The sequence below is a fragment of the Lagopus muta genome, chromosome 1, assembly GCF_023343835.1.
Source record: "Lagopus muta isolate bLagMut1 chromosome 1, bLagMut1 primary, whole genome shotgun sequence".
Lineage (NCBI taxonomy): Eukaryota > Metazoa > Chordata > Aves > Galliformes > Phasianidae > Lagopus > Lagopus muta.
In genome coordinates, this window is record NC_064433.1 from 174,672,348 (window position 1) to 174,690,473 (window position 18,126).

An 18,126-nucleotide genomic window follows, 5' to 3' on the forward strand; every position below is an offset into this window, starting at 1 on the left:
TTAAAACCATTCCCCCCTGTCCTATCAATATCTGCCCATACAAGAAGCCTGTCTCCCTCCTGTTTATACAAGTTCCCTTCAAGTACTGGATTGAGGTCTCTTTGGAGCCTTCTCTTCTCCAGGCTGAACAACATGGTGATAATATATTAAACCTAAGTATTCAAGATTGTACACATCCTTCTGACATGAAAAGTGAAGTTTTCACAAGTGCACAAATTTGGAAACAGCAGAACTGCTCTACGCTGTAAACAAAGTCAGGAGTAGCTATTAATCACCGGTTAAAAATCACTGGGCCGAAATTTGGTGCTGGATACCTCAGTTCTGATTAGAACCAAAAAAAATCAATGTACTTTTAATGGAACAGTCTACATAGTATACATAAACATAGTTTTCATTTTATTATGTACACACAAATACTAGCTTGCTTTTAGCAAAGCTTCAAGATCTCCAATCTGTTTCTAAAAAGTAACGCTCTAAAGTCATGATGGCTGAGCTTAGAGTATGCATCTGGTACCTGTGGTAAACCAGTCTTCTCAAAGAAATTCTGCCTAGCGGGGAACAGAAGCCATGAACGTGGATCGCTGGAAAATACAGCGCTTTCATCGAAGGGAAAAAACAAAAGAAATGGCTAAAAAGGGGAAGTGCCCACTTACCCATCCGGATGGCAGCCAGGAGGTCACTTCGCGCATCACTCACCGGCGGCTGGGCGAGTTCGTGGCGCTTCGCCTCAGCAGCTGGAGGAGCGTGCATGGGGGAGGAAGAGAGGGAGGAAGCTGCAGCAGGAGGGCCTGGCGGGGGCGGAGGGGGGCCAGGGGGAGGAGGAGCGGTGACAACAAGCCCGCTGGGAGGAGGAGGATGAGCGGATACGTATACAGAGCCTGCCATCAGTCCAGAATGGGAAGGTGGCCCAGGAAGCTGAAGGGGACTAACAAATGCTGTCTGTGCTGATGGAATCATGGGGGGAGGAGGAGGAGGGGGAGGACCTGCAGGATTGTAATATTCCACCATCTGAGCTGGAAGCATCCTATACAAAACAAAATGAAAACATTAAATACATCAGAAGTTGGGACTTACGGAACAATCGCCCCTCAAACTGCTCTCATCTAACCTCAGCTAAACAAAAAATTGAAGGAAATTTGAAATTGTGATTTAAATATGCAAACGACTATAAACCATGTAAATTGCCACATATTGATGATCCTTTGTTAAAGCAGAAGGGCACGTCCTTTCAGAAGTTCACAATAACAACAAAAAAAGGGAGTTTATATTATTGCTCCTGCCCAGTTAACTATGTACCCACATGTGTTCCTAAACATCTGTGAGAACATTATGTACAGTGCTGTTGCAAATCAGAATGGATCAAGAAAACTGCAGACTACTAAAATCACTTCCACAGAAGGTGGTGTTACAACAAATACTAGGAGACAAGAGAGAAGGCATGGAGGATAATGGAAAGCAGGACTGGGCAGCTTCACCCAATGGTTTATCATGCATCTCATGTGCTTCTTTAGTCAAGTTTATCAACTTAAATATCATCCAATTAGGTTGATACATTTGATGCATACTTTAGAGAAGAACAGGGAAAAGCTGCTTTGTTGAAACACGATTAATGGAAATGTTATAACAGAAAAAATGGGAAATTCGTATGTGTGTTATGGTAAAGACCTAGATACAGAAGACAGGAGTAAGTGACATTCAGTCATACATGTCAATGAATGACAATTCTAATACACTGCTAATAGTCATGCATCTGGGAACTAACCACAGGTATTTCTGCCAGGAACTGGAAACGACAGAAAAAGAAGGTTGGAGCAATCAATCAGAGCAAAAATGAATAATCTACAGCATGACAACACCATTAACTGGACAAATGCTACCCCAGGATGCACCACCGAAACTGAAAAAGCTTGGCTGGCTCAGTTTAAAATGACCCAGAGAAGAGCAAATACAAATTAGCTGAGGTTGTAATTGGAAGTTTTGGGCCACTAAAGCAAAAAGGCATTGGCAAAAGAAAAAAATAGGTAAGGACTCATTAGAAAGTAGGTGATGTCTTTCTATCAGAGAGGCAAAACATGAGAACAAACCTTTCTTCACAGTGTGTTCAGATAAAATATTTACACAGGAATTTAATAAATTCACAAACTGAATAATGGAGATGTCTGCAGGGAACTCAATTCTGAGTGTGATGAGATCCCTTCTAGTTCAGTCACCAGTTCCTTTATAAATCATTTCAGTGATGCAATACAAAGACTCATGTATATTACATTCAGGAATACCTTCTCTGCACCTTTCCTGGAATTTAAAACATCATACAAATTATGTTCTCCCTGCCCTAAGTGCCTTCTGCTATAAAGGAAACTGCCCCCTTCTTAATATTATATTAGGGACCTTTAGGATTACAAACATACTGATTTCATCCTATTCTATACAGAATTCATTATTTCTGCTTTCCTTATTTCCTCACTCAAATTCAGCCTGCATGTAAGAATACCATCAAACTTGTTCCCTCTCTGCAGTGAGATAACTAAGGTACTCGGGACTCTTTGTACCCACGTTATGCTGATGGCTATGACAAACACGTGGCCCTCCAGCTTTGTCAACAATTCACTGGAGTAAGTCAGGAGTTTTACCCATATTCTGCTGGTACCACAGGTACTGAGCTATGCTGGCCATCTGCAGGCTGGGGAGGAGGTGGAGGTGGCTGCTGAGGTCTGTTTAAGGTAGCGTGTCGTGCTGTAGTAGAAGGTGGTCTGTATTCGTGCTCATGGCTTTGGGATACGCCAAAGGACTGTGAGCCATCTCCTGTTCCATAGGAAGGCATTGCTATCTGCTGATGGAGGGAATGATTCGGAGTGGCAGGATAAGAATAATCTGTAACGTCAGATGCATGGGACCTAAAATTAAAGTAAATGGATGCAGAAGAACAGATGAAGCACGTTCAACAGTATTATCTAAACGGTTCACAAGAAAAGAATGCAATTAGGATTATTTTTTCTGCAGTGGGACTCCCTGACTATCAAGTACCACTCTCAGCTAAGATCATTAAGTAACAGAGACTTCAAAAAAAGAAAGGAATTTTCCCCAGGTTTTACTATTCTTTAGTAGCAGCAAGGAAGCACGCTGTTTATGTCAATGATTTTGACAGTCCCCTGTTTGAAGCAATATTATTTACCAATTTGGCCTTACGTTGACAACAGCAGCAGAAAAATGAAAGCAATATTGCAAGCACTCAAATATGCAGAAGATGATGCTTTACCAAAGCAGAGAAAACAAATTTCAGAAGTTAGGAAATGCTTTTTGTTTGCACAAATACTTTTGTTGCAAAGGCTTAGAGAAGCTGGGAAATATAAATATTAGTTGAGCAGAGAGTTCATAAAGATACAAAGCCCAGGGTGCTCTCTCAAACAAGCCCAAGAGAGGGAGCAAAGAATCCCTTCATCCCATTGTTGCACAGAGCTGTATCGTATTAGTAATGAACAATGGTGCAGCCTGGCTTTTAGTAAATGCAGTAAACTGATGCACTTGTCTGTAAGACTGGAAGCAAGGTAAGCAACAAAAAGCCAGGGCTTTGAGTAAAGCAAAATGACAAACCCTTTGGGCATTTTGTCCTCTTTCATGCTTCCTGCCTGCTCCATTTTCTTTGCGTCACTCATGAACTCAATGCCCATTTTCCTTCTCTCCCACTCTTCTTTTCTTGTTCTTACTTTTCTCACATTAACTTGCTGGTTTCTGTTTGGATTCAGCTTGTGTTTCTCTCTCTGAAGTATAACAAGTATAACAAATTAATTGCAAATTGCCACAGTTTGGACGCTTGGATGTTAACCTTTAATGTGCAAGTTTTACAATTAGCAAGCTAAATCAAAAATGAACTTTTTTTTTTTAATCTCAGAATTTAAAAAAATGACAGAGACGAATACAAAAAAAGTCCTAAAGAAGTGAAACACACCACTCATGCAGTAGCTGTCAGCATAAGAACCTCTCTGAAGCCAGCACCTATTTCTGAATGCATTGTGCCTTTATGATTCGATTCCCACAAGTGAGACAAACCCCAGCAGAAGGCAATCTTCCCTCCACCTTCACTTCTGGTCCCAAAATTTATTTTTCACACTTGTAAAGCAGATTTCAGGATTTAATCACTAATATTTGCTTCACTGAAATTGCAAGTTCTTCACTTCATAAGTCCTTGAAGTTTTGTAATAAGCACAAGATAAGTTGTCCCAAAAAATCTATACCCAACATAATGATGCATCTTTACAATTTCTGCTTACAGTGTCTTGCAGATTGAGACCATTATTGATATCTGCAAATAGCTGAAAACATTTCAACACTGCTGGGAGATTACAGACGATGTCTATGCCAGTAATTAAATTTGAGAAACCTGGAAGCAAGGTTTTAAGGCCAGAAAAAGGACTTGAAATGCGTGAAAGGCAGAGCTCAAAGGCAATAAAAAAATCCACATCTTGCACTTGGCAGATAAAAATCAATGTCATCTTATCAGAGGATGGTCGTTGTGACACACAGCAGACTGGCAACAAGGAGATAACATTTTGCAGCAGGAACCACAAAAAAAAAAACAACTGTGACAAAAAGATTCCAGAGAGTTTCTGAGCACACTACTGAAGTAGCAAGTAGCAATTTTCTTTATGTCTTGTTATTTAATTTTATTACTTTTGTTATTATGTTGTTATTCTTGATCCTCACTAAGGTTGAAACATGAGGTATACAAAGTTCTGAGCAGCTTGGATGTGTAACTTTATCTCAGCTGTACACCAACTGAAGGTATCAGTGCACACTTCTGCAGTGATGGTGGTTTCCCCATCCAGGCCACAGTGGAACAAATTAGTTCCATTCATTCCCAGCACTACTGCTCCCAATTAACTGTGACAGAAACAAAATGGGAGAAAATCTTTTTTTGTGAAACCAGCTTAGTGAACAAACTCAGCCTTCTGTGCACAACAGGAGAAGGTAACTCCCACTGAGCTCAAAGGGAATCTCACACAACAAAAATGAGCTCTGCTGTGTATCCTAAAGCAGAGATTTTTCTTCAGAGATCTATTTCAAGCAATAATGTTACATTTGGCATTGCAGTTTGTTTTGTAGACAAACCAGACATGAAGAAAGAAGTTCTGCCATTAATTGGCAGAATGCAATTGAACTATTTTGCAACTACAGCTACTTAAGATCGAATACAAAGCATAAAGCAAACACTTATTTCATTCCAGTGCACAATAAATCATGATGACAAAACGATCATCTGGCGCTAAGGAGGAAAAATATCATTAATTACAGAATGTATGTCGTTATCTATAAGAAGAGCTTTAAAACACACAGTATGTCTTGTCTATTCTCACTACCCCCAGCCTGTACAAACATCTAATTCTACTCAGTGTTTGGGAACATACAACTATGGCATAAGAAACAGCTTGGTTGTAAACAGACCTAGTATCTGGGGACAGTGATCCCTCGGAAGATGCTCCATGGTACACACTCTGAGACAACCTGTTGTCAGGTCTAAGCTCTTTGTCATACGCCATCATATTCCACTCCTGGCGTCTGTTCCTGGCTTTTCTAACCTTTTTCACCTCACGGGTGGTGCCATCTATACGCTTTTGCTCCTGATGTTCAAACAAAAGAAATAAAGCATGCAGAGAGAGAAAAAAAGGGAAAGGAAAAAAGCAGGTTAAAATGCAGTTAGAGTGCATGAAATTAAGACCAGATTTACAGATGAAGCCAAGTCTTCATAAAATTTCTCTGCACTGAAAATGCCAAGAACTCCTTAAGCTATGAACCCCATAAGCAAGAAAATGCCACTTTGCCTTTCTTCTGTAGGATGCACGTCCCAGTGTGATACAGACCTATTGTTTTTATTATTTAACATGCCCTCCCTTCACACATCTGGTAAGCAACCACATTCCTCCTAGTTGTGCTTCATCCTCGCCTCTGATTATTCAATATAAGAATGATTAAATGACACTAATTCTCTCTGCAGTGTGTCAGTAATACTCAGGCCAGCAATGTGTTACAGCTTGATTACTTCAGTTGGTTTAGCTTCTGAAATCTTTCAGTATTATTTCAGGCCCAGTCAACATCAGTGACAGTTATCTATCAGATCTCCCAGCAGTGAGACTCCATGCTTTCCCAAATCTGGAACTTCTCCATCTGCCACTTTTGACTTCTCAGCATGAATACAAAATCATATTGGTGCTTTGGTATGAAAACAAGGAAGACTGAACAGTCCAAACTGAAAGAGGTACATATGTGCTACTCTTTTCCTCAATATTTACAGGGACATTTGATTATTATAATTATTTTTTTTAATCATCTCAAGAATCCACATTTTACTCATAGAAGGAACATCTAACCTATTTATTTATAATTTGGTATTAATCTTTTGGCTGTTAGAAAAATTCTCACTAATGCAAGCACAATCAACAGGATTTAGACAGGAGCTGATAGGCAAGCATTTTATTCTTGAATCTCTACCTCCAGAGCGCAGGCGATAGCTGGAAAGTCCCACCAAAAAGGAAAATGAAAAGATGAACAGAAATTCCCAGAACTGTCAAATAGCACCAATTAAATAATTCTGAAACAATTTATTTGGCATTATACAGCTGAAAAATTAACAAATATTGCCTTTGTTTTGGATCTTTGGCTTGCTTGTGCACGTCTGTATCACAGACCTGTGAGCTACATTTGCTAGCATTAACAACAACAGAAAAATCTTTACCAAATGTGCTTGACAACACTTGCTCATTCCTGCCCCTATAGTGAGAATTTCTTTTTACTCTGATTAATGTTAAGTAAAGATCAATACTTTGGTTCCTTTTTTTTTTTCTCCTGCCTATTAATTTTTTTAATTTTTTCCTCCCCAAACTTTTTAGCATCACTCCCTTATTTATCCAGGTTATGCAACACTTTACCTTCTCCTTTAATGCCACTTCTTTACATCAACGTTTTCTAATATGGGAATTGGAGCAGAAGGGAGACAGGTTCATTCGTGCTTTATTTTAAACATACAAAGTTCTCCTATTCCCCATGTTTCTAAATGCTTTACATCTGTCTTTCTCACTTGATCACTGCAAAATCTATTTGTTTTAATTCTGATCTTTTATCCTGATTCATTTCCTTAACTTTTGTTACCAACTCATACTGTATTTAAGAAGCACAAGAGGCCTCCAGATGAACTAAAAACCTGCTTCCACGTTTTCTCCTCACAGAAAAGTAATTCCATCCTCTGAGGGTCACTTCTATCCATTTCTTCTAAGTTTCTAAAGTAAATGTCAGCCTTTTGAACCATGCACAGCACTCCTTGGAAGAGAATCATTTCAATGCAGTTCCTGCACAGCCAGGAGTGCTTATGTGACTGCTTACACATCATCACCCATTTAATAGCTTTTTTTTGTTTAATTTTAAGAGACCACCACGTTTTTATGAAAAAAAAGTAACCAGGTGTGTGTGTGTGTTAATAAACAACAACACACAACCAAGTCTTTGTTTGATTTCATTGGATCAGACTTGGACAGGTTGTTCCAGACCACCATCTGTAAGTATGCTAAAGCAATAAATGTGCTGGAACCCCTTTTACTCAAGCTGTACTAAGCACTACTTGTACTGATTTTTTATCATCTCAAGGCATCTCTAAAACATTTAATTTTTTCAATAACAGCAAGGCAGACAAATGGCAGCAGCAGACAAAACCATATATAACTCTGGTAGAGCAGCTTTATGCTGTTCCAGGAACAGAGGATGATCTTATTAGCTCCTACACACCATGGAAACACTTTCACATCCTGAAAAATGAGCGATAGTTCTAGGTATAATGCATGAAACAGTTTTAGGGGACCTGAGGACTTCAAAAATAACTAGTTAGAAACATTTTTTTTTAATGAAAATTAAGCATTATTAAGAAGAGTTACTTCCTCTTAGTTAAGTGTAACAGAAGCTGTGGTAGACAAAGAAATGCCGTAGGTTAAGCCAGCAAAAGCAGGTACATCAATCATCTGTTGGCAGGAGTGATCTCAGTCATACAGCAAAGCGTATTGCAGCCTTCAGAGTTAAGTTAAATTCAAGTTGGATATTTGCACCAAGAGTTAGCAAATGATATTTCAAGCATCTTTATAAGGAATAACAGCCTGCAACTGAAAGTAGCGTCAGCAAGTATTTTCAGGACTTTCAAAGAAAAAAAAAACCAAAGATCAATGAGCCTAGCATATTTTCCTGAGTTCATAAAATTTACAGGGTCACATCCATCACAAGTCATCAATGATTTCTGAAATGCAAGCATACGAACCCCCCAACTTTCTAGTTTTCTAGTTATCTGGATAACTAATTATTCCTAATGGAAACAATAAAAAGCAAAGTAGAAAAATCTTCCTTTGGTGAACCGAATGACTAACAACTGGTCTACGATCACACCACTCAGATTACTGCCATATGGAAGCCAAATTCATTGCACTCTTATGCACCAACCTACTGAAAGCTCTGAAGTAAAAAAACAAAAACCAGAACACAAGCAAATAAAAAACCCTGGGAATATACTGCAGACTTCAAACTTGTAAGGGAGATTACAACTTCATTTGGAGCTGGAAGAGCCAAATCAGAGGAATTCTGTGTTAAAATTCTCCACATTCAAGCTGAAAGAAGAACTGTGATATTTGAAGGCAGAAAATGAAACACCTCACCAATTTTCTGCTGTGATTTACTCACACATTTAAGGCAAATTACCAACACAGTATTGGAAAACACACCCTTTGGTGCTGAGAGTGTTCTTAATCTTCACTGACCACCAGAAACGCTCAGGCTAAAAACCAGCTACATTGGTCACTTTAGTAGGACTGCATAGTTACTAATATGCTAAACAATACGTATCTATTTCTTCCCTCACTGCCTCTCAACAGGTTTTACACTTTATGCTTCTGTAAAGTATAAATTGTTGGCAAAATTCTCAGTTAGTTGATCCAAAGTATAACTTCAACCATAACATCGTTAGAAGATGCTCTGGATTCATCCTCAGTCATTGCTACTTTAGGGACAAAAGAACAAAACAAATTGGCAGTCTCAAGCAACCTGTGGGAGGAAGATCTCAACCCAACCATGCAGCCCTCCAGAGATTCCAGAAGATACTATCCTGATTTGCACATCAACTTCTGGAATGCTAGAAAACCCTGACTTCCACTTGTCAAAGTCACATCTTTCTATGCAAATTTCCATCTGTGTTGCTTTCTTTGTAGCTCATCTTGCTGTACGTGCAATCAAATCAAATGGCACTCCAGGTAGAATTTATGTTTCTGAGATGCATGGCTGTAATTCTACATGATTGGAACAGAGTGTATTTTGCATCTTGTTTGTAGACTGTAATACAGCAATTAACATCCACAAAAAATACACCATGGGTGGAAATAAGTGAGACACGTTGCCTAAAACAGTCTGACAGCAAATCTTGATACAAAAGGTTCTGTAAAAATCTCTAAAGGTATCAAAACATTTTCAAGTGATGAACTTTAAAAAGGCCTCTGTATTTTCCCTTTTTAGTATCAAATCGGAATGAAAAATTTAACAGTTGATGGCTTCCTTTTATCCCTTTCTCTAATGAAAAGCCCTAAATTTGAAGAGGGAAAAAAGGGCTGGAAGGAAAAAACCTCAAAGGTTCTAATTAACCCTATACATTTTTTTTTCCCATAAAAAGTACTGGAGAACAAAAGCTGCTATAATTGTTTCCCATCTCTCAGTCAACTCTGTGGTTTATCATACTGAGGACACAGTAGGATTATAACCCTGCATATAAATTTTTATGCAATCAGACACATAACCAATTGAATATTTTCAAGTACGGTGCATTGGACAACATCTTGCACTGAAAACATTTAACTTAGCTTTTTTTCACTGCTATTTCATACTGAGATACCTTTCAAAACAGAAAACACTTCTGACTGGTACTCCTAACAGGAAGATCTGATTATTTGCTTCCAAAATTAGAATCATTAATTAAAACAGTTGCTGAATTCAAGTTATTAACTAAGTCTTCTTGTTTTGTTAAAATATGTTGTAGTCAGAAAGCTTTGTCTAGCCACAGGAACAATGTCATACATTTTATAAAATGTAATTTTATGAGATTACAGCAGTAAAACTCCCCTATAGCTGTGTCCTATACACAGATTTCTAAGCAGCTACCACACACACTACTACACATCCAGGTATACATATGTGCTATGATATACAATACCTACTTATACTTACATTCCTATACAGATGCCATATCTATGATGTTTGTATATATCTGTGTACTGAAAAATAAGTCATTTCCTTCTATTTCCTCTGAAGTCTGTGTACCTGTCACATCTTAATTCAAATCCTTTATCTCCCATTAAACTTATCTAGAAGAGCACCTGCTGTCAGATAAGATAGCAGTCCATGCTTAACACTTAAAAAAAAGAAAGAAAGAAAGAAAAAGAAATTGCCCTCAGTAACGCTATAGTAATGTTATGGTCCTCACATCTGATCAAAAATTCACAGGAAAGAAGCTCCAAATGTAGCACTGTAATTCTTCATTCAAAGCTAAAAACCTTTAAGAGAAGAAATTTTGATTGCTTCAAATACACACCTCAACCAAACTGCTGAAACCAATCCAGGACTGAAGAAAAAAGAAAAAGCCGTTTTGTTGCTGTTTTTGAACTTTGAGGAAGGAAGGAATATCATGCCTAAAACAAGCCTACTCTTGGTGCTAATGCACACATTTAGGCCATGTATTGTCATTTTACTGCCTTGCTATGCACAGAAAAGTGAAGAGTTACCACCAAGGAACTGAAAAACAGAGTACATACTTCTGAGTAAGCCCATGTTTTGCGACGGGAGGTGATGCAGCTGGATAAAGAACTAAGAAAACTGCAATTTCTAATTCATTTTTCCCCCCTAAATCACAGGGTCTTTTTTTTTTTCCCTAAAGCACAACAGGGCTATTTCACTGAGTATTAACATGCAGTTACTGGCAAACGATTAAAGAAAGTGTGTTGGAAGACAACTATAGTTCTCCTAACATTCAATTTGCCAACTTACAACAGACATTGTGAACTAGAAAAACTGAAATGACTCAGAGTCTGTAACCACTCGTGAAGTGGAAAAATCCTTCCATGCACACAAACCAAGTATGGCCTAGCAATTCTTATGTCCACACAAGTGTAAGCAAAATTTTAATATATTTATTTCTTATGTTTCTGCTTTTACCTTTTGTCTCCTCTTTTCTTTTCGCTTATCTTCAGTATCTTGTAACATTTTTTCTTTCCAAAGATCAAAAAAATAGGAAGGATCGGTATAGAACTTCAATCCATCTTTCTTATCATCCCTGTAAACACAGTAGAAGAGAAGCTAAGAAAATACGAAGCAGCATTTTTGAACTAACAAACCTTACCTTCAAAGGCCATCCAAATTTGTTTTCTCTGCATCGTGAAATGACAGGATGTCAAGTTCCTGAAGTGCCACTCTTGGCAATTACATCTTGCAGTTGGTTTGACTCATGACAGGGATTTCAGAGAAATGGGGTGAAACCCACAGCCCTGCAGGAGGCGTCCTCCCAGCTGACTGCTGGCGTGAAATTCCTTGGCTCTACAAGAAGATCAGTGCCAAAATGGGATGTGTAGGGACAGAGGAGCCTAAGTTACGTATGGAACACAGCTGACTCAAAAGAACTGCAAAAGGAGTATTTGGTTCAATCCAGACAAGGAAGCACAAGATGATCACTACTCTGAATGGCAGAAGAGTTAGGAAGGTGGTAGGAACTGAAGGTTGAGTTCTGCCAAACTCTTATAGGATGATTTGAGACAGAGCCTGGTAGTTTGAATTGGCATCAGCTCTCAGGATCACAGAGACTGCTGGGTCAGGGTACAGAGGACAGATCTTACGCACACTGGCGCTACAGTGGCTAAATCCTTATTTCCTGTGTGCTAGAGCTTCTCATTACTAAGATTATTAAAGGGAGTTGTGGGGCCATTCTTTCATCCCTTCAGCTTTGATCAGACCAAAACTTGGAGTGCAATTAGTACAAGCAAATAAAAATAATTCAAAACCTGTTGCTGTAAAAGACTTTAAAGTTTAAGTAAATTTCACTAATGCATTCTTAATACAAAAGGAAGAACGCAATAAAGCTCACTGACAGTACTTTCCTGATACAAACTGAACCACAGCTTTACAGTACACTTGGTTGACAAAACACTCACTGGACGCCCATAAATATAGAACACAATTGTCTGTAGCAGAGAGTAAAACAGTGCACTTCAGCTATAAATTGAATAATTTTATCTTCCAAGTAAAAGCTACAAAAAAGAAAAAAAACAACAACACTGTAAATGTTCTGTGTCATTCCTAAATTAAAAAAAAATTCAAATAAGCTACCACAGAGCTCGAGTTCCTGCTTTATATAGATCTCACAGATCTTGTAATCCAGTACCTATCAAAAGTTAAAGGATGCAGTAAAAATATGTTTGTCCACAACCCTTCAGGTGAAGCTGATTTCATCAACATCTGAAATCAGGAGCAAAAAAGTGTGTGAGTGTGCACATACACACACATTGGGAGAGGGTAGGGAAGGCAAAAGCAACAAAACCAAATTTCTAGATAAATAAACCAAAGAAAGCATTGTTCACTGTATTATTAATTTTCTTTTCACTTTTTACATGATGAATGGCACTTGCCCTCTGATGCCATGCTGTCATGTAACGCTGAAATACAATGATTTTTTGTCAGGTACAACCTATGATTTTCAGTGTGATAACAGCAATTTTTGTCTTTGTAAACAGAGAAGTCTTCAACAAAAACAAATCTCAATAACCAGCAAAGGTTTTCCCATCCCCTGCAGTCACTCTTTACATACAAACAGAAGAATGCGAGCACTCGATGCTTCCATACCTGTAAGGTGAAAGAATATTCAGAGGAGGTGGTTTGTCACTTTGATTATAAATATCAGCCACTGGATTAGGAATGCTGTTCTTTGAAACTACCTGCTGATCTTGAATTGTTGAACTCTTGAATGCTTTTTTCATATTGATGTCCTGTAGTGATACTGTTAAAAAAAAAATGTATTTAACATATATTTGAAATCAACTTAAGTGAAAATTCATTTTATGTGAACTCTTTAAAAATATCTGTAGAAAAAACATAGAAGGAAAACTGAAAGATCTGTTTGTACTTTTCAGGAGCAATCGTGATATATAGATATTCAAGCATGTAAGAACTGATGTAATAAATCAAATTTACATCCCACTTGATCCAGAAGTTCACTTGAAATAACAGGAACACGAACTGTATGTCTTGGAAGTTGATGAAGTAATCCTGTCATATGCAGATGTGCAATGATTCCCCCCCCCTTTTTTTTTTTACAAGGCTCAGCCTGGATTTCTAATAGCAGAAAGCCTGGCTTCAGCCATGGAACACAAAGTTTGATATTCCTCTGTCACAGCATGGTTTATAATTACATCTGGTATCCATCAGCATTCAATCCCACTCTAATGATTAAATTACAGCCTCTGGAATTCCTATGAGATCATTCCACGACTTTTACTATCTTTCAATTCCCTGTGCTCCCATACAACTGACAATGTCTTTCAATCTTAAGTCTTTCTCATCTCTCTACAGAGGGAAATAGGTTTGTACATTCCAATAACATACTTTTATTGCATCTTTGCTGGTACACAGTCCTGTCAGCCTATCTAGGCTTTCTTTTGTGCTTAAAATATATTTCCCTGAGATGGAGTGTCCTTTACAAAAAAGCTGCAGATAATGGCAATCACAATTTAACGTGACTATGTTATCTTCTATTCTTTGGCAACCTGATGTTTGGTGGGGAGGGGAGAGTGTTGTGTTTGACTGTCAAACAGAGAACTGAAGTCTTCACTGGCTTATTTATACTGATATTATTTCTGGAATTTATTGTATATAACAAAATGCATACTCATATGCATACAGCTTATTATCTTGAAGGTGATAGCAGCAGTATAAATTGAAGACAATTTATAGTATGCTCTTTTTAATAACTCTCACAACTCTGGAAACTAACAAGAAGGTATCCTGCAGTACAAATGAGACCTTAAAAAAAGGAAACAAAAGCATATACAAACACAAAAAAAACACCTCTAATGAGGACAGCATTTCCAAAAACAATGTACTTGAAAGTCATGAACTCTGACACCACCCATCTCAACGTGGAAGGAGTTCACTCTACAGATATCATCTAGTTTGCTCATATTACCACCACAACATGCCTCAAAGTCTAAGCTGACTAGTGGCTCAATAAGAGCTTAGCTTATGTTCCCATGTAGCTCGTAAGCTCACTTCCAGTTAACATTTTTCAAAACAGGAAAAATATGCATCATGCAATACTTTCCAATTACCAGCTAGCTAGAAATGGAAAGCTAAATATTATACTATTAAATATCAGTGGCACCATTTAATATTGGCATGAATAGCAATATTAAATATAACGTATCAGCTTTATAATTAATACTATTAAATTTATTTCAAGTAGTATCCATTAATACTACTTACACTGGTGTCCTGATTAAAAAGATTTCACATTTTACTATATGTCAGAAAATTTAATTTTCTGGAAAACAGAAGAAATGATTTCACCAAGACATACAGTGGCTGGCTCAGAAAGGTAACTGAACATGAAAGCAAACACACATGTTAGAGCTTTCAGGCCTACATAGAAGCATGTTCTGCTCACTTCACTGAAGGAAGTGCTTTCAAACAATGTAATGCCATTACTCAAAGTCTTCATCTTTACTGTTTATTTATGATGTTATGTATATATATGTATATGTATTTTAATATTTTATATTTCTTGGAACACGTTGCCCAGAGAGGTGGTAGATGCCCCGATTTTTGCAGACATTTAAGACAAGGTTGAACCAGGCTCTGAACAATCTGATCAAGCTGTGATGTCCCTGTTCCCTGGCAGGGAGTTGGACTAGATGACCTTTAAAGGTCCCTTCCAACTCTAAAGATTCCATGATTCTATGATTCATGACGTTAATAACCAAATGTTTCAGCAAGTGAGGACACAGCAGCAGAAACGTCTGTTTTTAGTGATTAGGACCTCCTAGAGAATTTCAGCTATTCAAAGCAGGCATGCAGCCATTCCTTAAGAAGTGCTTTAAGATCTTTGGTAACTGTAGCCAGAACAGCCTCCAGTAAAACAGTTTGTTACCACCCTATCCTGAAATGAATAGATCTACTGCCTCAAACTTTTTCAAACGCACTCATTTATTTCCAGTAATGTTCAGACTTATTCACTTACGATTTATTTTATTCACAGACTAAAATTCTCCCCATGACAAATGCAGCTTAATAGTTCCATTACTTTAGGGGTTTCATCAAGTAATACTAACTCAAATATGAAGACAGTTATATGACTTGAGATTTTTTTTTCCCCTCGCTCTTCTAACAAGTTTTCTTAGCAACGCAAGCTGGGAAAAATCAAGATGAAATACTGGTTCAAGATTACTTTGAAAAGAGAGAGACTGTTGTGTAATTAAATACAGTGGCCTTGTCAACATCACTCCTGGCTCAACGCCTTCATGCAATTACCTACCTTCTTCTACTGTTGAATCCAGCTGGGTAACTTTGACAGCAAGGCGATCGATTCTGTCTTGAAGGGAATTTGCTCTGATGTAGAAGCTGTTAGCCTCATTAAACAATTCACCAAATATGTCTTCAGCATGTTTACCTGAATAAGAAAAGAAGCAAGGAAATCTCTTTGCTAGAGAGGTACAAAATACAAGACAAATGGCTTCAATATGATGCAGTTAAAATAAACGCTATCTGCAGGACTGTAACAGCATAGTTCTTCGTTTAGCAAAGTTTTGGGCAAAATATTTGAACATGGTCTCGAAACATACTCTAAATGCTGCCTGAAGTCTATTCTGGACATCCAGGTTGGCCATCTGCTTAAAATAACAGAAAAAGAAAACTAACAAATCCCACATACTCACACAAAAATATGCACACAGACTGCCAAGACATAAGGCTGCTCATTAAAACCTGCCTCCACAATGAAAAAGAAGACTTAAAATTATTGCTATTACTGCTGAAGTAAATTCAGAAAACTAAGATCTAGTAACCTACAGTCATTAACATTTATTTAATTACAGACACAAGCATAAGCCAATGTCAAAACGAAGGCAAGGTGAAGCAAACTGAAGGAGGTTCCTCAAACCTCAAAGCTTGCTCAGCTTTATGCTTACCCTACATGTTGCTGTCACTGAAGCCTTCTGTGAGACTGAGATGACAGTGCCCACTTGACCATGGTCTGTCTGAACTTGACAGAGTACAGAGTACAAAAGAGGAATCTACAGTCTTTTCAGCCTCCCTTTCAGCTGTCATGTTTTCTTAATCACTATAACAGCACAGATCATATAACAGTCTAGATCTGTGGCCATAAATGCTATCTTAATTAAATGTGCTACAGTGGATGAGAGTACCACATGACAAAACCAACCCTCTCTTGGTACATAGGACCTTATGTTTTCCCATCCCCTCCCTAGACCTTTCTTCTCCTAAAGTATCAGACGCCGTCATCCATTTCATTCACCTCCTATCCCAGCCATTCTCTCAGCTCCATTTTTAACATTCCCCCTGCACCAGACACTCCCCTACAAATTTCAGGTTCCACCTGACCACTAAACTGACAGTACTGCACCTATTACATCTCATTCCCCCTTCTACTCTACAAACACGTTGTTGCCATTAAATTATAATTCCACCTACTATTTCTGTATCCAGTATCTCGAGACTTCCATGCTCTGTCAATCCCTCACATAGCAGAGGTGCTCCAGTCACTTCTGTGTCTTCACGACCTTATGTTGGGCTCTCTCCAGTATGTCCATGCCTCTCTTGTACTGGGGGTATTCAGAACTGCACCCAGCACACCAGGTGCAGCCTCACCAGGGCTGAGAAGAGGAGGAGGATCACCTCCCTTGAGCTGCTGGCCACGCTTTGCCTAATGCAGCTAAGAATGCCATCAGCATCTCTTAGCAGTTTGTAGGTTCATGCCTTCTCCTTCTTGCCTAGCTGAAAACAGGCCAGACACTTGCTTTCCTCCAGTCTGCACACACCTCCAAACATTACAGAGAATGGCCTTGCAATCACGTCAGCCAGCTTCCTCAGAACCTATGGGGGCACTGCATCAGAACCCATGGACTGTTGAATGTCCAGTTTGCTCAAGAATTCTGTGGCCCAATCCTCCTTCACCAAAAGTTACACCCTGCTTGCTCCAGCCTTTCCTCCTGGTCTCTGAGACCCAGGATTCCTGAAGGCCAGATTTGCAACTAAAGACAGAAGCAAATAAGGAATTCAGTACCTCAGCCTCTCCACTGCCCTACGTAACCAGGTCTCCCATTTCATCCAGGAGAGGGCCCACATTTTCCCTAGTTGTTTTTACCCTTTGTATCCTGGCCATATTCAGTTCCATTTGGGCTTTTTTCAACTCTTCAACTAAATAAAGCAGGTCTTACATTCTTCATCCACCAGCATTCTGAGCTCAAAACATCAATACATTCCAATGTATGCTAGTTTACGTTAGTATGTTGAGATCAAAGACATCACCACTAGAAAGGCCACACAGATGCGTGCTTGTCTGCTATCTGTCAGTAGACAAAGTAAGTCAAAATTTCATTGTGAATATATTTTTAATTGTGATTAATTTAAAAAACAAACAAACAACAACAACAAAGAGCTTGCCACTCTAAAGCAAGTGAAAATTTGATCAGTAACCAAACTGCAGACAAGCTATTTAAGTTCCAAGGGTAAATCTTTCAATTTAAGAGCTGATTTTGGCACTGTGAGCTTTCATTTAAGAGCCATCAAGTACATCCAACATTCAGACAATCTAAATTATTATTGAAAAATAATAATTACGCACTTTGCCTTCTAAAGCTTCCCCTTCCCACAGAAACAGTTGAGGGGAAATGTAATCACGATGCTGCCTCACCAAATCCTTCTTCTCAAACTCCTTTAATGTCAATTGAAGGAGTGGCCCTTTCTAGCACTTGCACGGGTAGTCTTCACACAGCTATATATTTGATCATAGGTTCATAGAATATCCCAAGTTGGAAGAGGCCCACAAGGATAATTATGTCC

General features: G+C 38.5%; 1 protein-coding gene across 4 annotated transcripts in view; it reads right to left on the reverse strand.

Moving 5' to 3' along the window:
• Window positions 1-18,126, reverse strand: part of WASF3 (WASP family member 3) — a 62,035-nt gene that overhangs the window by 3,057 nt on the left and 40,852 nt on the right. For 3 of the 4 annotated variants that reach the window (XM_048933686.1, XM_048933685.1, XM_048933684.1), the window contains exons 4-9: window positions 15,581-15,715; window positions 12,898-13,051; window positions 11,221-11,338; window positions 5,440-5,615; window positions 2,631-2,894; window positions 654-1,024 (exon numbers count right to left, since the gene is read on the reverse strand). In XM_048933686.1, coding sequence (XP_048789643.1) covers window positions 654-1,024; window positions 2,631-2,894; window positions 5,440-5,615; window positions 11,221-11,338; window positions 12,898-13,051; window positions 15,581-15,715 — 1,218 coding nt within the window. Of the gene's footprint in view, window positions 1-653; window positions 1,025-2,630; window positions 2,895-3,591; window positions 3,759-5,439; window positions 5,616-11,220; window positions 11,339-12,897; window positions 13,052-15,580; window positions 15,716-18,126 lie in introns of all 4 variants that reach the window. The other variant, XM_048933687.1, reaches the window with a different exon arrangement.